The sequence below is a fragment of the Toxorhynchites rutilus genome, chromosome 3, assembly GCF_029784135.1.
Source record: "Toxorhynchites rutilus septentrionalis strain SRP chromosome 3, ASM2978413v1, whole genome shotgun sequence".
NCBI lineage: Eukaryota > Metazoa > Arthropoda > Insecta > Diptera > Culicidae > Toxorhynchites > Toxorhynchites rutilus.
Genome location: NC_073746.1, coordinates 42,474,168 through 42,496,240, shown reverse-complemented (window position 1 = coordinate 42,496,240; position 22,073 = coordinate 42,474,168). Strand labels below are relative to the sequence as shown.

At 41.4% G+C, this 22,073-nt stretch overlaps 1 protein-coding gene across 1 annotated transcript in view; it reads left to right on the top strand.

Moving 5' to 3' along the window:
• LOC129777357 (ankyrin repeat domain-containing protein 29) overlaps positions 1-22,073 on the top strand; it is a 483,863-nt gene that overhangs the window by 444,322 nt on the left and 17,468 nt on the right. The window contains exons 4-6 of the mRNA XM_055783597.1: positions 11,524-11,622; positions 16,623-16,721; positions 17,103-17,201. Coding sequence (XP_055639572.1) covers positions 11,524-11,622; positions 16,623-16,721; positions 17,103-17,201 — 297 coding nt within the window. The remainder of the gene's footprint in view (positions 1-11,523; positions 11,623-16,622; positions 16,722-17,102; positions 17,202-22,073) is intronic.

The following is a 22,073-nucleotide window of genomic DNA, read 5'->3' as shown; positions in this document are numbered from 1 at the left end:
TGTTTTTTCGCTGTTTTGTTGTTGTTTCTTCACAATGCACCCGTGGCCCCGTGATGGCGAGAGTTTGCCGAGGTTTTCTGCACGCCCGCCGCTGAAAACCAGAAGGTGTACGAAATGTCATCTTTTATCTTTCGCGAGCGTGATTTGATAGGGGGAAGGAAACAACAGCTACAACATGCATTACATGGCAGAACAAAAATTAAAGTGAGGTAAAAAGAACTACACCAAACGGCGATATGCAGCGGGACGACTCGGGATGGCTCGAGAGCATGCAAACTCGTCGGTGGCGCACGGGATCCACCAACAAACTGGGGGCCATCCTCCTCCTGGGAGTGCAGAGTGCGTGCCAAGTGCGCCGCTCCGTATGCTGTTATCAATAGAGGCGAGAAAGACAGATACGTGTTTTAATTTATTGGCCCCAGCGAAAGTAAGGTTTCGTGTAGTTGCCCCTCCGGAAAGTGTGAAGTTGTTCAGCACGTCATAATAAATTAATTGGAATGGATATGATCAGAGCTTACGCCGGGTGTTGAATTGCAACGCGGGCTTTTATCGGATACATTCGAGAGCTATCAAAACGACCGGGAAAGGATATTTCCGGAGTTTCTCCGGATTGTATGTTAGCTGTTATCTCGATGGAGAAGTGGTTAAATTCAACGGACAGATTTGAGGCGTGTAATCTTGGAAGCCGTTCCATGTTTCAAACCGAATATGCGGGAGCGGGATACCATGCCAAGCCACGGTCGATATGTGTCGTTTTAACGTAGGACTACTTTCAATAGGAAGTAAACGGGTGGAAATTTCAAAGCTTAAGATTGTATGTTATGAAAAATTAAAGATTTAGATCACTTATAACTAAAGTATATTTTAATAGATGATTGCGTCTACTGAAAATATTTTTTTCTAAAATTCTTTGATCAATGAATGTAAAAATCTAAGGATGATCTAATAGAACATTCCACGTTCTGATTAGGGATGAGCCATGCCATTCTCCCAACGCAGACGTCTGAATAAGGCACTAAATTGAATTCTTTGTCACGAGCTTCGGAATGTTTCATAATTCATTGAAATAAAATTTGAGGAACTGCCACCTATTATGGTCGAGTATGTCACTCTGAGGAAACTATTAAATTATCTATTGGAACCATATATTATCACGATGATCAAAATGTCGCGAGTTGGAACAAAAAAATAGTTGTCCAAGATAAAGCCAAAGTGAGAAAGTGTATTAATGCATTGAATGCTAAATAGTACACACACGACCGTGCGGCAGAGCTGAAGATCTCGTTCCAAGTTGTTGTCAATCGAGAACTCTATTGGACCAAAACGATGGTACTTAGTGTTTCAACTGTGCATATATCGGACACGAAAGACTAATTTGTCATATGCAGACAGGGTATACATGAATTGACAGGAAAGAATCTATATACAGGTCGGACTCGATTATATATAATCGCAATTTCACGTTCAACGGTCATTTTCGAATCCAATACATAATCGAATCACAAAAAAGCTATTTTTTTATTGATGTTTGACATTCATACATTAATGAAAAAAATGTTTTCTTGAGATTCGATTATGTATAGGATTTGAGAATAAATGTTGAAAAAAATGGTCGACTATATATAATCGAGTCCGACCTGTATATTAAAATGGATTTCTGTCTGTCGGTCTATCTGAATCTTATGGACTCGGAAACTACTGATCCGATCGACATGAAAATTGGTATGTAGGGGTTTTTGGGGTCGGGAAAGGTTCTTATGATAGTTTGAGCCCTCTCTAAGGGGCGGCTGCCATACAAATGAAAGCCAAATTTCTGTATAATTGGAAAACTTATCAAGCAAATGGAGCCAAATTTGGCATGCGAAGGTTTTAGGGGACACGAAATTTTTTTCTGGTGAATAGACACTCCTCCTCTCCTTCAGAGGGTGGGGGGGGGAGGTGGTGTGGTGGTTTGTTAGACTTTTAGATGGGGAGGAGGAATAGTTGCAAATGATACGTAACTGGATTGCAAAGATTTTGAATGATAAAAAACCAAACAAATTTATGTATTTCAATTGCAAGCAGAAGCTGTTCACTGTTGGCTTATTGAACCCCAGCCTCAGTCAGCAATTTCCTTATTCTTATTTAAAGGATGTATCACGTTGTTTTCTGTCAATCCAAAGGCCAGACGATGGATATCGGTAATAAGGATCTAATAGAAACGGTTTTCGAGCAGATAACGGACAAACTCCCGCTCCTTGTCCGGAGTAAATAGTTTTGATCCCAGCTTGGGTGAGCATCCACCGGAGATGAAGCCGATGAGCCTTTTTTTGTTGATATGTCCTACTCAACGTTGGGTCTGGCTGCTTACAGCTGAATATTACCAATTTAGTTCTGACGTTTTGTCTTCCAAACATAAAAAGAGTCATTCACAAAAAATGGCCGCATTGTATCTGTCAGTGAAACATAAACCAGGTATCGGATTCTCTCTGATTTCTTCAATACTAACATAATCAAAATACTTATTCAAAATAATTTTTTGAAATATGTCTTCCAGGACAGAAGAAAAATGGCTAATTTGAACTTTTATGTTCATTCTGAATAGAAACTTCATTCACATTCCAACTAGTTCTTCCCTGGTTCAATTTACAGGGTTGATTGATAAATCGATTTTTTTTCTATACCGAATATCTTACAAATGCAAAAAAAACCTCGAGATCTGGTGTTGTTTAAAAAAAAATATTTTTGACCGAAAATCGATCTTCTGGAACTTAAAAAATCAAAACTTTGAGTGCTTTGAGGCACCTATAAATCATGTCCGATTGAGCTTAAATTTTGCACAGGTCGCTTTTTGGACCAATAAAAAAATGTACATGGTCGGTTCTTTAGATTCGATGATGAAATTTTTTTCCATCATTCATTGCCAGTGGTCAGTTTTCGGCCAAAAATTTGTTTTTTTCTAGATAACACCAGATGCATTTTTAATTCATTTGGAATCGATTGTTTTAGTTTCATGTACAAAACCGATCAGTAAAGTAGCAAAGGAAAATGACGGCTTGTCAATCGACTCCATTGCAAAACCGCTCATGGCTAAACATCATGCATCATCATACCCAAGCGAAGAAATAGATAGAAAGCGTGCGCAATAAATAATGCATTTGTTGCGGCAACTCGTCAGTTGTTGTTCTGTTACCTTGCGAATCACTCACGCCCATAGCGTTCGTTTCGGAGTGCATGCTCAGAACATGCAAAATGCGTGCTCAGCACTGGGTTTGAACGGACATTGAAGACACGACTGATAATGGGAACATTCGCACTTGACGTCCGCTTGACGTTTTCCAGCTCCTATAAATCCCCATCGAAGAAACATAAAGATGCATCCAAAACTTCATTGATGATCGTTAGATTGAGAAAGACTCTGAGATTCCACTTTCCAGCAGCTTCGAGGGTCGAATAATTAAAATCGAATCTTTTTCTTATCTGTTTGACCAACCATATGTGTTATTAATTAAACACTCAAATAATCTGTACTTATCTGTACCTTAGGCAAAAATTCTGTACCTCTCCAGATAAATCTGTACTTGTGGCAACACTGGTCGACTGCCTTTTCACCATACTAGGGAAAACAGTTCACCTTACGTTTTTCAGAGGACCTCAAAGGAGCTCAAAAAGAGATAATTTTATTTTCCCTCAAATTGGCCTTTTTCAAGGCTAGAGACAGTGAGAACAGAATACGAAGCGCGCGCAAATCGAGATTGTAAATAGTGCCTGGCAAACCATCACTATCGTTCAACACTCAGAGCATTACCATTTGATGGGAGACTGTGAATTATTTCCATTAGTTCAATGTGACAAATATACATGGGAAGGTATTATGATTATCGTAAGATATTTGTGTCAGAATGAATAATCCACCTTATGCTGCTCCTGAAAGGTTCCAAAAGTAACCAATGTTTCACGTTTCACAACTGCATATGATTGTTCCACAATCATATAAAAAAAATAAAAATATAAAAAATATATATATTTTAAAAATATAAAAAATAAATACAGAGGCAAAATACAAAATTGACAAGGTGCCTCCATCGAATAAGATTGCACCACTATGTGCGATTTTTCCTAACCTGATGTGTGTGATATCAGCTTTAGAAACGAGTGTTGTCTGCTCGTTAGCTGGAACGAGACTCTGATTTGAAATCATGACCTGCTTATTTATACCCAATAAGTTGAAAATTGACGGAGCATAAAATGCAATTTTATCTCTCCACATTGTCATTAGAATGAACACTGCTTTTGCACGACCGAACGATTTACTCGCGAATGATTGATTTTGATTTGATTAATTGTCGTTATTGACAATAAATATAGGTAAGCACAGAAATGAACAGAATAAATGTATGGAAAAATTGGATTACTTCCAATTTTCGTTTATTTCAACATTTACAGATTATGGAATTCTAATGTAGAACACTAAAATTATTTGAATAAAACGTGTCCCAATTTCTGATCGTATCTTTTGGTGTCCTCAATGAAAGACGCTGCCCTTCGACAAAAACTTTCGACCCCTTAAATTCTGCTTTGCATTCCTGTCCGGCACAATCTGGGCTTTAACATTTTCTAATCCAACCCCGCTTCTTCGCTTTCCAGATATAGGTTTGTGAAACAACTGCATTTTTCACCCCTTTCCTCCAACTTCGAGTTCCGCTTGGAAAAATCACGCACTGCTCTCAAATGGCTTTGCCGGTCGGCCACTTCTAGGTTTCCGGGCTATGGTTAACATCGCCGATCGAACGTAACTTCCCAAAATATATTTTTTATTAAGGCACATGTGGCGTTAGCCTGACGGGGCCGGGAGTCCAATATTTTGACAATTTTTGTCTTACAACTATGTTAGTAATATGTAACCGATTACTCGCGGTTGACTCGAGGTTAGTATTACAAGTGTTCTCATAATTGGTATGTTGCAGTCTTCGATGCTCTGTACGTGTGCCCGACACGGGATACTTCCTATTGGGATGCAGCTGACCATTAATCAGCAACGCCCCCCTAGTCTGTACCCCATATCTAGCGTGGTGCGTCTTTCTCGACTCGAGGAATCCAGGATAGAATGGTCACTAGCCGGCGCAATCATCAGTTCGTGTAGAGTTGTCATGAGCGGTACAACCTTTGGCTCTTGTTGAATCATCAGTGGACTGCACAACCTTCGGCCCGTGCATCTGTAAAGAGTGTGTGTATGTATTGCCGCGACTAAGTAAAAGTTTATCGATCGGATAGGAGGGATATGAAACGGGGACACAACGAAGGAAACATCATTAAACGTTGACATCGGCGTTTCTGAGGAACAGGTATAGATGAAGCAGAAGATCAGGATCCCGGCTACCTAAGATATCCCGGACGGGGATATCCGATTGTCTGCATTTTGCTCTCAGTGCTCTAGAGAGCTGAGAGCGAGCAGCATGGAACCGGATACACGACCAAACAACATGCTCGATGTCGTGGTAGCCATCGCCACAATCACAAAGATTGTTTGCTGCGAGCCCAATGCGATAGAGATGCGCGTTTAGGTTGTAGTGATTGGACATAAGTCGAGATATCACGCGAATGAAATCACGACCTACATTCAATCCCTTGAACCATGCACTCGTCGAGACCTTAGGGATAATCGTGTGTAACCAACGACCGAACTCATCTCCACTCCACATGCGCTGCCAACTTACGAGCGTGTACTGACGAGGAATGTGGAAAAATTCATTATAAGCAATTTGCCTTTCAAAAAGTGTGCCTTCTAAAGCGCCCACCTTAGCTAGCGAGTCCGCTTTCTCATTCCCCGGAATCGAGCAATGAGAGGGAACCCATGCTAAGGTAATCTTGAATAATTTTTCGACCAAAACATTCAATAGTTGTCTTATTCTTGTTAGGAAATAAGATGAGCGTTTATCAACCTTCATTGAGCGGATTGCCTCTATTGAGCTGAGACTGTCTGAAAAAATAAAATAGTGGTCGATGGGCAATGTTTCAATGATCCCTAGTGCGTAGTATATCGCACCCAGTTCAGCGACATACACGGAACAAGGATCTTTGAGTTTGAAAGAGGCACTGGAATTTTCATTGAAGATGCCGTAGCCAGTGGACCCGTTTATGCATGAACCGCCAGTAAAGAACATTTTATCAGATCCAACTTTCCCATATTTTTCCGAAAATATCGACGGAATAACATTGGAGCGTAGATGATCTGAAGTTCCATGGATTTGTGTACCATGGAATGTGTACGTTATATCGAGGTAAAATGTACGTTATATCGAGTGACGTTATATCGAGGGTACGTTATAACGAGGGTACGTTATATCGAAGTTTCCCTGTAATTACGCGTATAATGAGCTCGTATCGAGTATGTGTCGTGTTTTCAGCCGTTGCTTCACATCTTTCGATTTTAACGTAACTCGTTCTAATTTGAAGAAGTCGTTTTCTACCGCTCTTAGAGTCCCCGCACAATCGGCCGAATATTCTCGAACGACTGTGTATTTAATTTGTGTTTGACAACGGAGAAGAGAACGGTGAAGGAAAATTCAGAGAAGAGAAGATTCAGAGAGTATTGGGTGCATCCCATTCTCAGTGATTCGCACGGCACGTACTTCGGATGTCAAAATTGAGAGCGAATTGAACTATCGACCGATAAACAATCGTCGTGTGTGCGTAGATCGATGCTAGCCAATACTGATTAAACGGACGACCGATAGTTGACCGACCGACTAGTTTGAGTGCAATCTGGAAGCCTTTCAAACTTTTTTATCGGCCGGTACTGATTCGGTGTAGTGTGCCCTTATGCATATCGCTCCATACTGATTAAGTCGTCCGACCAATCTTTCGGCCGACAAAAGTCTGCAGTCTGCGGGGGCTCTTAGACAATAAGACAATAGGTATGGATATGTATTAGATGTATCATTAGGGCATTTTTTTGAATTTTCATTTGTTCATAAAATTAGCTACAATCATCTGTTTTAAGTCAAATATGCGCCGTTTTGTTCGATGACTTGTTCCCAACGAGATGCCAACTTCATAATACCCCTGTTATAGAAGCTCGCTTCCTTATTGGCAAAAAACTCGGATAGCCAATTTTCACAGGCCTCTTTTGTGGCTAACTTCTGACTACCTAGCTCGTTCGCCATGGACAAAAACAGGTGGTAGTCACTTGGTGCAAGGTCCGGACTATACGGCGGATGTAAAAGAATCTCCCATCCGAGCTCCCGGAGCTTCTAGCGCGTCACCAAAGAAGTGTGTGGCCTGGCGTTGTCCTGATGGAAGACAATGCGGCCTCTGTTTATCAAAGATGGCCTCTTCTTCATGAGTGCTACCTTCAAGCGGTCCAGTTGTTGGCAGTACAGGTCCGAATTGAGCGTTTGGCCATAGGGAAGCAGCTCATAATAGAATATTCCTTGACAATCCCACCAAACACACAGCAGAACCTTCCTGGCCGTTAACGAGGGCTTGGCCACCGTCTGAGCCGCTTCAGCAGGCTTCGACCACGACCGTTTGCGCTTCACGTTGTCGTAAGTGACCCACTTTTCATCGCCAGTCACCATCCGCTTTAGAAACGGGTCGATTTTGTGGCGATTCAGCAGCGATTCACATGCGTCGATACGGTCAAAGATGTTTTTTGCGTCAACGTGTGTGGCACCCATACATCGAGCTTCTTTGTGAATCCAAGCTTCTTCAAATGGTTAATAACGGTTTGATGACTTATCCCCAGCTCTTGCGGTGGAAATGGAAACTGTATCGGGTCCATAAACTGCACAAATGTTATTGGCAGCTTGAGATGCATTTTTGCCTTTATCATAGTAGTACTGTAAAATATGTCGGATTTTCTCTTTATTTTGCTCCATATTTGCGACACTATAACTCACGAACGACTTAACCAAACAAAATGCCGTCAAGGACTATATTATAGCGCGCAAAAATACCTTTCCAACAAGCTATAGTATTACTCGATACAATGAATACAACTAGAACTACGCGCTTACAACGACATCTCGCGGAAATACCGCAGGACTTTTTTGACAGCCTAATATTATACAATGCTAAAGGGTGTTCGGATCAAAAAGTGGTCAAACTAAATTGCGTGTAAGACGATTATTTGTTTATTAAAAAATTCAAAGTATTTTTCTTTTTGAAGTTCAATATGTATGAAAGACGGAAAAAATACTCAGTTAAGATTCCGGTCGACCTAGTCCAAATTGGCGAGCCTTTCGTTTGACGCCTGCCATCAGATTTTGTACAGTCACCTTATCCACTTTCTTCGCCGCAGAACGCCAGTTTGCTTTGAACTGCTTCTCGCTGCTAACAGTTTTTTGGGTCTTCTTAAGGTTCTGCTTAACTATCGCCCAATATTTCTCGATTGGGCGAAGTTCTGGTGTGTTGGGAGGGTTTTATCCTTGGGCACAACCTGCATCTTGTTAGCGGCATACCACACCATGGCCTTTTTTCCATAATGGCAGGATGTCAAATCCGGCCAAAACAGCACAGACAAGTCATGTTTCTTCAGGAAAGGCAGCAAATGCTTTTGAAGACACTCTTTCACGTAAATTTCCTGGTTGACGGTCCCGGTTGCAACGAAAATGTCGCTTTTCACGCCACAGGTACGGATAGCTTGCCAAACGAGATATTTCTTGGCAAACTTCGATAGTTTAATATGCTCGAAAATGTCTGCCACCTTTCCCCTTCCGGTTGCTGTATAATACTCTTGTCCAGGAAGCTGTCTGAAGTCTGCCTTGATGTAGGTTTCGTCGTCCATTACCACGCAATCAAGCTTTGTCAACAATGTCGTATACAGCTTCCGAGATCTTGTTTTTGCTGTAAGGGTTTGCTTATCGTTGCTACCTTCTTATAAGTCGATAGTCCGGATCTTTTTTTAGCTTCATGCACGGTTGTAGACGATATTCCCAACTTATTTGCGACATCTCGAACGGAGAGGTTGGGATTGCGCTTGAAAGCGCTAGCCACTCTTATGTTCGTCACTGCGGCTCCCGGCTTTCGATTTCCCCCAGATCCAGGCTTTCTAGTTGTCCACAAACGTTCCCCGAACACTTTTATTACTTTGGTGACGGTTGATTTGGCCACAATCAACGATTTTGCTATTTCTGCGTGCGTGTAGTTTGGATTTTCACGACGCATGTACAAAATTTTGATTCGTCGCTGCTCTTGCTTTGACGCCATTTTGATAACTAAAGATCTAATGTCAAAATCCAAATAGAACACACACACCTACAAAATGAGGGGTGATCAGGTTTTTTATATGAATGATTAGAAAAAATACGGCGAATTTAAGTTGACCACTTTTTGATCCGAACACCCTTTATTACCAGTATGAAAGAGTTGCACATGTTCTGTTATTTTTTAGCTCATTTAATTTAATTAGCTCATTTAATTTAATAAGATACCAAAACACGTGCTATAAAATGGATTTTGGGTTTACTGTCGGTAAGTTATCTTTTCAGTAGATGAACAGAGCGCCATTTATCTAGACCGAACTCCAAGCCCATACCTCTTTTTATGTCTTCGACATCCCGGATAGTTGTGCCTTGCCGTTAACGTAAAACGACGTAGATCTGAAGATCGTTCATGTATTCCATTTTTGTCAGTACTTAGTTGAGATTTAAATACCAAAGAACACACCGACTCAGCTGCAAATTCGGGAATACGCGTGTACATTTGCCTCGTAGACGTATAGTTGAATCAGTCTACTTAAAGAGTGTTTCTTGTTCCTGAACACGGTTCATTAAAGACCAATTTGAAAAATGAATTCAATAAAACATGAACCGAGTTAATTCGCTGAACTTTTTTGCGACTGTTGGAACGAGATTTTATCCGCCACGCACCGTCGTGCGTCGTGACCCATCGAATGCCCCTTCTTTTCGTTGGTTTTCATGCGGAGGAATTCGATATCCTCGAATTAAACAATTGATTGCATATGCCGACCGGGTCGAAGATTCGATTCGACGATTCGTTAAATAAATGACGCGCCGATTGAAATACCTTCGAATCATTAACGAGCTACAAACGTATCGTGATGTTACACTTTGAACTATCGAAACGTGACGGGAACTTAATCACAAAAGAATGCTATGAATCACCGTGTTTCCCTTCGCTTCTCCATCCCAGGAGGGAGACGACGTTCACTCATCAGCCGTGGTCGTGGTCCAGGAGGTATCACTTCCTAAATGCATGTATAATAAATATCAGATCGAAGCGGTCGCTCTTACCATCCTTCACTCGGGCGCGATGGACAAATAAAGAATAGACCCGATCGAAGAGATGATAGAAGATCAGCGGAAAAAAGGAATCATAAAAAAAGCAAAACGATATTTCAAAAGAAAGCAATCAATAATTCCTCTCGCTCTGTGTGCGTGTATGAGCGCTGTGTACACTTTCACACAATATTATTATTTTTTGTTTCCTTCTCCGATTTGCCTGCTTGTCATATCTCTTGATCTATTTGAGCCGGGCACTGTGGCCAATGCATATGGGCGGTTTATTTGTTCAGCTGATGCTGTGGCTATCGTTCAGGCGATGGTGATATTCAAAAAAGATTTTTGCGAATGGACATTTCGCTGAGTCAGCTTTTTTTTTTGGAAGGGCGAGGGGCGAGCGAGCAACGAAAGACGATTTCTTCCCATGGCTGAGGTTGGTCATCGAGAAGAGCACGGTAAGAATCATTGTATAGTGATTGGAAATTTGAATAAAGCGATAGCTGGTTATTATGTTATTCATTTTTTGTTAGTTATGCGTGTTAGTAATGAGGTATGATTCTCGAAGTTGCTCTTCGTGATGCGGAATGGATTTCGTGATGAAAAAAAATTGTAGTACAATTCAATGATCTGAAAATTCTTTTTTTGGGCAGAAAACTAGAAATGCTTTACACTATCAAGAGTTGTGGACATTTAAATGTAAATTCAAAAGAATGTGTTATAAGCAAGCTTATTCATATTATTTGAGAAAACGAATTAATAAAAGCAATATTGCATCCTTGTTCATTTTTCCTACTTTAGTGAAGACGTCTAGACGGTAGAAATAGTTATTGCTTTTCCATCAACAGTCAACGGTGTGATAATTTGCACTCTTACAGCTCCTGTTCATCCATCCAAAATTTGGCTCCTCCTCAAGTGTAACACATTTCCTTCCGCTCGTTTACTCCATGAAGTCGGACCGAATATAACCTCGAGAGCACTCTTCAGAGTGGTGAAAGAGAATTAACCGTTCTGTACTTCGCTGCTTGAACAATTTAAACCGTTTTTAGGAAGCACCGGCACTCGGCATTTGTCATATTTGAAAATCCACAAACCACCCCCTCCTCGCTACTCACAGACCCGCTACCAACTGAGTTTATTTCGTTACGTCATTTAATTTGACAGCATACTTGACTACTCAAGATTTCCACTTGCCCTGAAAGTGGGCGAAGAAAGCGCGAGTGTCTCGGTAAACATATTGCTAAATGTATTTCGGGAAAATTGTAAACTAAAGTTATGTTCCGTTTTCTCTTGCTCTTTTCAGGATTACACAACACCACTAATTTTGGCTGCTGCAGGAGGACACACCGCTTGCGTCATAGAACTGCTCGAACAGGGTGCCGATCCGAATGCGAGACGAGTTGTGAGTATAATTTAAAAAAAAATATGCGTGCGTTTTTTGCTGTTGTATTGTTAGCAAGAGTGTGAGAGAAAAGCATTGTCGATCTAGATCCGACTCAATTTCGCCTACAGGCTTTCGAGGGCGGATGCTGAGGTTTGAAGTGGTACACAAATGTGGTAATCGACTGTTAGATGTGTAGGGGGATGCAGAACTATAGCTTAGTTCCTTAGAATTATTTTCCAGTATTATAAAGAAACTAAAATCGATAGCAGGATCCGCCAATTCTGATACTGCAACTCTGATTTCAGCTTTATTTTTGTCAAATACAAAAATTTTAACAAAAAGAATAAAGCTAAATGAAGAGTATAATTTTACCGCAAATCTATATATATATACACTAGCTGAATTGTGTTGTGTTTTGTTATCAATACCTTCAAACATCCACGTTTTCAAGAAGTTCAATTGATTGATCGACCCCATTGAATTTAACTTTTACTATAAAATTCCTAGTACAGGTCGGACTCGATTATATATAATCGCAATTCCACTTTCAATGTTAATTTTCGAATCCAATACATAATCGAATCACAAAAAAGCTATTTTTCTATTAATGTTTGACATTCATACATTAATGAAAAAATTTTTTTTCTTGAGATTCGATTATGTATAGGATTTGAAAATAATTGTTGAAAAAAAAGGTCGACTATATATAATCGAGTCCGACCTGTATTTCTAACGAAACTCATCATTATAATATCAGATTATTTTCAGACACAATTCTCGTTCAAAATATTTCAACCACTTGCAAATAACATATTTCTCCGTTACATGGAATAAATATTTGATACAGGAAATATGATAGAATAAAGACAGTCCTAAATCGGACAATTCCTTCCTCGAGTTCTGCTCTTATCAACACATCCGGCGATCCATTTTTTGGTATAGATAAAAAAAAAGATATAGAAGTGCGTTTCATCACATTAAAATTCATTTCCAATTTCGAACAAAGATCAATTTCGATGGCGCAAATATCAAATGTACTAACAGCTCTTGTCACTATGTAATTGTAGAATATATGGGAATTTAATTTTCCGAATTATCCCTTTTTCTTCAGAGTTTTCCGAAAAATTTCAATTGTCATGTATGGTTGGAATATATTTGGTTGAATTATGTGTAATATTTTTATGGGACCCCCTCTCCATTCCAGAAGAGGGAGGGGTGTCATACCATTATAGAAACATTTCTCATACCCAAAAACCCTCACATCTCAAATTGTGCTTGATTAGTTCTCGAGTTATGCAGAAGTTTGTGTTTCGTTTGTATGGCACTCCCACTTAGAGAGGGGGGAGGAGTGTATTCACCATGGAAAATTTCGTGCCCCGTAATACCTTCACATGTCAAATTTGGCTCCATTTGCTTGATTATTTTTCGAGTTATGCAGAAATTTGTGTTTCATTTGTATGGCAGCCCCCCCTTAGATAGGAGGTGGAGAGTCTAACCACCATAGAAACATTTATTGTACCCTAAAACATTCAGATGCCAATTTTGGTTTCATTTGTTTGATTAATTCTCGAGTGCAGGAATGCAGAAATTTGAATATCATTTGGATGGCAGCCCCCCTTAGAGAGGGGGGTGGAGAGTCTAACCATCATAGAAACATTTATTGCAACACAAAACCTCAATATGCCTAATTTGGTTTCATTTGCTTGAATTATTCTCGAGTATGGCAGAAACTTGAGTTTCATTTGTATGGCAGCCCCCTCTTAGAGCGAGGGGTGGAGAGTCTAACCACCATAGAATCATATATTGTACCCCAAAACCTCCATATGCCTAATTTGGTTTCATTTGCTTGATGAATTCTCGAGTAATGTAAATTTTTTTATCAAATTTATATGGCAGTCCTCCCTTAGAGAGGGGGGAGGGGTCTCAAACTATCACGAAATCCTTCCTCGGCCCCAAAAACCTCTACATACCAATTTTGATGTTGCTCGGTTCAGTAGTTTCCAGACAGACAGATAGACAGACAGAAATCCATTTTCATATATACAAGCAAACCTTTTTTGTGCAGGGGATTGGGACCGCATAAAAAAAACGGGCAAAACATCACCAGTAGCTTTAAAAACCCGTGTTCGGTACACAAAAAACTAAAACCTTCAACCAAACTTGAACCATCGAAAAAGAAAACTAAATGGACGATAACTTCGTCAAATATGCTTACGCACAAAAAAAACGCACAATAAAAGAAAATCGCATAAAAAATTTCGCACAAAAACAGGTTTTACTGTATAGATAAAAATGGATTTCTGTCTGTCTGATTCTCATGGACACGGAAACTACTGAACCGATCGACATGAAAATTTGTATGTAGGGGTTTTTGGAGCCGGGGAAGGTTTTCATGATAGTTGAAACTAAGCCTTCTGTCACGTCCAGCTGCCCGCATGGACTCTTTATATTCTCTCCCAAGGATGGCTCAATTTCAGCCTTTCTATATTAGCTAGTAAAGGAAAACACACTCTTATAGGTTACCTAACGAGACGGCGTTTATTAGCTCGATTCTGACCTACTTCCCTAGCTCCTATTTTGTATTACAGTACTCACAGGTGTATTGGGTATTGTGTCAGGGCCCGCCGCTGCCTCTGCATCCGCTGGACCAGTTCCAGACCGAAACGTTGCACTGGTTAGGGGTGTTCTGTATCGCCGTATCCTCCGCCTCTTCTGGACCAGTTTCTAACCGGAATATTGTCCCGGTTGGGTATCAGAATGCTCCTTCTTTCGGCTCGATATCTCCTCGAACTCCCGTTCCTTGACTGGTGCACAGGAACCGGGATGTTCCACTCGTTTTCGTTTGTCGGCACAGTTATTGTTAGCTCGTAAAGGGTGTGTCACATCAAATTGCATCACCGAAAAAACGCTGTAGAAATTCGCCCAGTAGACCGATCCTTTTGAAAATTTTAGACAGTAAAATAAAAACTATTAAACAACTTTTGGCATTTTCTTTTTATTCATACTTCGAGCACAAGCCCGTATGCTCGCACCTTCCTCTTTACCCCGTCCATAAGGTTCTGTACAACGTCAGGTTGTAGTTTTTTTTGAACAGAAATCCATTTTCTCTTGAAGTCCGCCTCCGATTTGACAACTTTTGGGTTCTTCCGGAGGGCCTGCTTCATAATCGCCCAATATTTCTCTATTGGGCGAAGCTCCGGCGCATTGGGCGGGTTCATTTCCTTTGGCACGAAGGTGACCCCGTTGGCTTCGTACCACTCCAACACGTCCTTTGAATAGTGGCACGGAGCGAGATCCGGCCAGAAGATGGTCGGGCCCTCGTGCTGCTTCAATAGTGGTAGTAAGCGCTTCTGAAGACACTCCTTAAGGTAAACCTGCCCGTTTACCGTACCGGTCATCACGGAGGGGGCGCTCCGCTTTCCGCAAGAGCAGATCGCTTGCCACACCATGTACTTTTTGGCAAACTTGGATAGTTTCTGCTTGCGAATCTCCTCCGGAACGCTGAATTTGTCCTCTGCGGAGAAGAACAACAGGCCCGGCAGCTGACGAAAGTCCGCTTTGACGTAGGTTTCGTCGTCCATTACCAGGCAATGCGGCTTCGTCAGCATTTCAGTGTACAGCTTCCGGGCTCGCGTCTTCCCCACCATGTTTTGCCTTTCGTCGCGGTTAGGAGCCTTCTGAACCTTGTATGTACGCAGGCCCTCCCGCTGCTTGGTCCGCTGGACGAATGAACTTGACAAAATCAGCTTATTGGCGACATCCCGGACCGAACTTCTCGGATCACGTCTAAACTGCTTAACTACGCGCTTGTGATCTTTTTCACTTTTTTCAGCATCCATTTTTGCCGTTCTTCACCTCCCGGTCGATGGTTAGGTTCTCGAAGTATCGTTTTAGTATTCTGCTGACCGTGGATTGGACGATTCCCAGCATCTTACCGATGTCCCGATGTGACAAATTCGGATTCTCGAAATGAGTGCACAGGATTAATTCACGACGCTCTTTTTCGTTCGACGACATTTTTCCAAATTTACGAATTATTGACAGTGAAGCATGGCCAACGTGATCTATACACTCTTATCTGATTATAAGCGAAAGCTGAAGATATACTTCCTAAAAATTAAATTTCTACAGCGTTTTTTCCGTGATGCAATTTGATGTGACACACCCTTCACCACAGAACTCGCGCACAAATGAACTCCGACGTTTTATCTAGTGGAGTCTGAACACAACTTTTCAGACAGGTTTATCAACGATGATGGATGGAATACGTCTCTTCTCTATCTCGTGTCTCAAGCAAGTGCCCTCTTCTCCGGCCGGAATTTCCTCCAACCAGCCGAGTAATAATTGGGATCGATTTATCCCGCCAGGAATCCACTCGTACCAATCGTAAAGCCTTTTATTTTGTGGTGTGTAGTGTTGTGGTTGCTGTATACAAACCCTGGTTTCGTGTAATGTTTGTTGCCTGTGCGCCGTCCTTTTGATTCTAGCTAGCTCGTCTTTTATTAATTAAATTTTTATTTCGTTTCATATAGGTTTTATTTTTATCAATTGGGTGCATAGTTTCATTTTTGTGTAAATGTCCCTAAGTAGCTTATTTATTTTTCCCATAGATGTGTGTTTTGCCTTTTTTTCCTATATTTTAATGCCGTGGGTTGAAATAGAACCCCGAACAACATAAACGAACAGGTGACCTGTCACATAGTTTGAGATCTGCGATGCCTACCCTGCAAATCATCGATTACCGAATTTGCGAACACTTAGTTCAGAAAATGTGTAAATGTCATATTAGAACGTAACATTATTTCGGATAGTTTATACATTCGGGTAAATGGAATTCGAGTGAATGTCTTTCGGAGAGATTGATGTTATATAATCGGAAGTTAGCCCATGACAAAACTGGAAAATGTTCAATTAAAAATGTTATGTTACAGAAGGAATAGATGACGTAAAGTACACATCCAGCGTGTGCATTAGCGGACTCTGTATAATTTCCCCTTGAAATTTTTACTATTTTCCAGACCGGCACAACGGCGCTATTTTTTGCTGCCCAGGGCGGCTTTGTGGACGTGGCTAGGATACTGTTGAAGGCCGGCGCTCCGGTGGATTGTTCATCGGTGGTAAGTATGAAACCCGAGAAATTTTCCTCGAGAGTTTCCCACTCCAACGATTCCATTATTAATTTAAAATACTGTTTTCATTATCGTCCGTCGCTTCCGCTTTCGAAAGAATAATAGAATAATCTGACACTGAGAGATATTCGATCGAAAGCTTGGCAGAAAATAAAGAAACACGCTGAGATTGACACACAAGGAAATTTTCCGTGCGTTTTTCTTGCCTTATCCCACAACATGACGGTACATTGTGTAAAGGAATATTTTTTAATTAAATCCTTTCACTTTTTCGCTTCTACAACCTCGTCCTCTTTCCCCTACGCTGCTGCAACTTATCCCTGCGCCGTGGCAACCGTTGTGCGGGCGTATGGATTTCCGGAATCGAAGGACGGTGGAACGCCACTGTTCGTCGCCTGTCAGGGCGGGCACGAAAACATGGTTAGCGAGCTGCTCGGCCACGGAGCTAACGTTCATGCCTGCATGAAGGTGAGTATTTATAATTAGTTTTCATTATTTCACTTTTTATTATAATCATTTTTTGCACCACATCGCTGCATCGACCGGACCCCCCCCCCTCCCCATCGTTATTTTTTTGTGTTTTTCCCTTCCTTACTCGCTGCAGGGAAGTGTTGCTAGACCCTCGCAACTATTTATAAAGTTACAACATATTTCATAACATTGACGTGACGAAAATTCATCCCAGAAATTAACCAATTGCCGAGACCATCATAAAAACCTTTTTATTGGATTGATTTCCTGTGTGAGGCGGTTTTTTTTTGCTATCGCTGATGATGCTTCCGCAATAAGTTCCCCGTGTTGATCTTTTTCTTCCGGCTTCGGCAGACATCCAATACCTGCTGCATTCACTCCATATTTCTATATTCGCTCTTCTCACCCACCGGGTTACCAACGTTACTTTATTTTCATCACAGCATCCGAGACGCTGCTGTCAGACGCATCGCGTCCGTGATTTGATGTTTAATTTATAGCCTGCTTCAGTGGCTCCCGCTATATTCTACGTTACTCCTTTTTTTTCCATCCTTCATTCACTGTGTGTGTCTCTCTCTCGAAGGGAAGTTGGAAAATCATCGCATCCTAGGGATCGAAGGCTTCCAGGGTTCTGCACACGACTGCTCGTATCAGCCCTCGAGGGTTTCGTCACGGGGGCTGTTTGCTATTTTGACAGCGCCACTACGACGGGTTGACGTCAACTTTTTGCCACGTGCGAAAGGAATTCGCGGGAGAGTTATGGGCGGAGAACATGCAAAGTGTGTGCGCTTGTGTTTCCCCTCCCCACTCCCTACCAACATGATGAAGTGATGAAGTTTATGAAGTCTGGTGAGGTGTGCGTTTCAGGCGTTCTCGTTTTTTTCTTGTTTTTTCTCTGTAAAGCGTAGGCGGGATGTGAGTTCATCGAGGCTGGTCTAGGTTAACAGCCCGAAGCCAGCACCGAAACTTATTTAATAAACCCCACGAAAATATTTATTTGGACATTTCTTTCTGTTCATTGACTCTCTATCCAGATTAGCAGCCGGAAAAGTGTTCGTATTTTTGCGAGAAAAAATCGCTTTGTCACGGTTTATTAACCTACTTTCGTCTATCCCAGGCAGGAATGAAATCAACTGGAAGAGAAACACTCGGTATAAGCGGCGGAATCACATGCAACCTTCGCGGAAATCGAATCCTTTCGGATGTTTTCGCTTTTTATTGTTCTCCTTCGGACCGGGTAACCTTTTTCCAGCTCGGTCTGTTTCCCTTCGCTGGCGAGCCGTGATTTTTAACACCGTGCCTCCTTTTAATGGAGGTAGTGAACGCAGTCAAGGAGTTCTATGTGTGTGGGGATGAAGCAGCCAAAAACGGATCGCTGGGTTCGCTTAGCAGGGCAGCGTAGCGGGTCATTTTAAAAAAATGAGAAATTTAGATAAGTTTGTCGTTGATAGTTAAAACACAAAATATCGATCATTCGTTCAAATTTAAATAACCGGTTCCAAGCTAGACCCTTACGTAACACGTTATTACGTAATACTTAACGAAAAAAATCTAATCATTGTAACAAAATCTGATCTTTTGTGATGAATTTGCTTCCTCAGAGTTCGTACAACACTTTCGACGGATTTCATGGACACTTGTCTTAGAAGTTGACAGCACCATCTCAGATACCATTGAAACGTTGTGGGTGCAAATACATTGGTCATTTAAGTGGAGAGGGGACTGTCTGGAAGGTCGAAATAATGAATAATGAATTTTCGTGATTTTTTTTTAATGTTATTTGAATATATTGAGTTGGGGGAAAAAATGTCGTATATTGTCAATATATGGCAACACTTAAACATATCTTGTGTTGTACTTATCGCATCGGGTCATACTATACGGCTACTTAAAGACGACAATCTGTGCTACAAGTGTCGTTTTGGCAGTGTTGTGATTGTCCTTTTCATTCTCATGTTTTAGCACTTCAAAGATGGAGTCCACCAAGCAAGAAATTCGCCATATTTAACGTTTTTATTACCTGCGAGGTAAAACTGCAACGAAGGCGGCCGAAAAAATTCGTGTAGTTTATGGACCCGATACTGTAACGATTCGCACAGCACAGCGTTGGTTTGATCGATTTCGTTCTGGTGAAGTGGCTGTCGAAGATACACCCCGTACTGGTAGGACAATCGTCGTGGAAACCGATAAAATCGTTGAAATCATCCTTAAAAATGAAACACAAATTTCTGCATTACTCGAGAAGTAATCACGCAAATGGAACGAAATGTGGCATGTGGAGGTTTTAGGGTGCAATAAATGTTTCTATGGTGGTAAGACACTCCACCCCCTCTCTAAGGGGGTGGCTGCCATACAAATGAAACACAAATTTCTGCATTACTCAAGAATTAATAAAACAAATGAAACCAAATTAGGCATTTGGAGGTTTCAGGGTGCAATAAATGTTTCTATGGTGGTAAGACACTCCACCCCCCTCTCTAAGGGGGGGCTGCCATACAAATGAAACACAAGTTTCTACATCACTCGAGAATTAATCAAGCAAATGCAACCGAATGCATCTGGAGGTTTTAGGGTGCAATAAATGTTTTATGGTGGTAAAACACTCCACCCGCTCTCTAAGGGGGAGCTGCCATACGAATGAAACCCAAATTTCTGCATTAATTAATGAAGCAAACGAAACCAAATTAGGTATATAGAGGTTTTAGGGCGCAATAAATGTTTTCACGGTGGTTAGACACTCTACCCCCCTCTCTAAGGGGGGGCTGCCATACAAATGAAACACAAATTTCTGCATTACTCGAGAATTAATCAAGCAAACGAAACCATGTGGAGGTTTTAGGGTGCAATAAATGATTCTATGGTGGTTAGATACTTCTCCACCCTCTCTTAGGGTGGGCTGTTATACAAATGAAAAACAAATTTCTGCATAACTCGGAAAATAATCAAGTAAATGGAGCCAGATTTGGCATGTGAAGATTTTAGGGAGCACGAAAAGTTTCTATGGTCAATAGGCACTCCTCCCCCCTCTCTAAAGGGGAGAAGAGAGAGGGGTCTGTGTCCGAAAATAATCTGATATTGTAATGATGAGTTCTGGTAGAAGTAGTAGGATTTTTTTAGTAAAAGGTAAATTCAACGGGGTCGATTAGAAGATCAATCAATGAACAGTTCTGCGATTGGACTTATGAACTTGCGCTTAGTAAGAAAACGTGTAAGTTTGAAGGTATTGATAACAAAAAACAAATTTTGGGCGGGACGAAGTTTGCCAGATCAGCTAGTAGACCACAAACCCGTTTGGAACCATTTGCAGAAGATTGGATTCCAAAAAAAAGCTGGATGTATGGGTGCCACACGAGTTGACGCAAAAAAATCTTTTAGACCGAATCAACGCCTGCGATGCACTGCTGAAACGGAACGAACTCGACCCATTTTTGAAGAAGATGGTGACTGGTGATGAAAAGTGGATCACGTACGACAACCTAGAGCGAAAAAAGTCGTGGTCGAAGCGCGGTGAGCCGGCCCAAACCATCGCCAAGCCCGGATTGACGGCCAGGAAGGTTTTGCTGTGTGTTTGGTGGGATTGGAATGGAATCATCCACTATGAGCTGCTCAACTATGGCCAGACCCTCAACTCGGTTCTCTACTGTGAGCAGCTTGACCGTTTGAAGCAGGCGATTGACCAGAAGCGGCCAGAAGTGATCAATAGGAATGGTGTTGTTTTCCGCCAGGACAACGCTCGGCCTCACACATCTTTGATGACCCGCCAGAAGCTACGGGAGCTCGGATGCGATGTCCTATTGCACCCACCGTATAGTCCGGACCTGGCTCCAAGTGATTATCACCTCTTCCGGTCCATGCAAAACGCTCTTGGTGATACTAAGTTGGCCTCAAAAGAGGCTTGCGAAAACTGGCTGTTTTTTTGCAAATAAAGAGGGGGTTTTCATGAGGGGGGATAATGAAATTGCCATCTAAATGGCAACAATTTTGCTAACAAAACGGCGCATATTTGACTAAAATTGGATAATTTTAAGTATGTTAAATAAAGCGTCAAATTTCGATCAGAAATACGACGTTTTTTCCCCAACCCTATATAATGCATTCTTTCTTCCAACTTCGTTCCCATGAATGTTGTATGTAACATAAAACTATGGATGGGTTATACTTATGATATAACTGCAAGGTTAACGTAGGACTGCCGTTGGCTTAGTAATCATTTGTGTTTTTTTCAATTAGCAATAATCGCACTTCGAATGTTCCTCATTGGGTACGATATCGACGCTGCAATTATTGATTAAACTAGTGAATCAATGAAACAGTTTACGAATTCAATTGCAAACAAATCGCAATTTAGGTCAATTCATTACAGTAGTGGTTATCGCAGCAAATAGTTATCAACATTTTGCCTAATCATCAAACGGTATGCGTAGAAGTTCAATGAGCTGGCGACATGAAGGGGCATGCAGTCTTGAATAACCGAGCCAAAACGTTGCATTTGTACCCGCTTTTGTAGACCGTGTTAGCAAAACGCATTCCGGAGTGTAAAAATTCATGGGGGTATGAAAAGTACTGGCGAGATCTGGAATGCCAATTCCCCCAACTTATTGGTTTCGGAAACTGTGTTGGGAAAACGCATTTCGGTTTGCCAAAACGCAAACGAGTACAAAAGTACCCGCTGCTTGTATCTATTTTGCAATGCCGATTTCCCTTGGCTCCATGGTTTTGAAGTTTGTGTTAGGAAAACATTCCAATTTGCAAAAGTGCAAACGAGTACAAAAGTACTCGCTGCTTGCATCTATTTTGCAATGCCGATTTCCCCAGGCTCCATGGTTTTGAAGTCTGTGTTAGGGAATCAACCATTCATTCCTACGATGG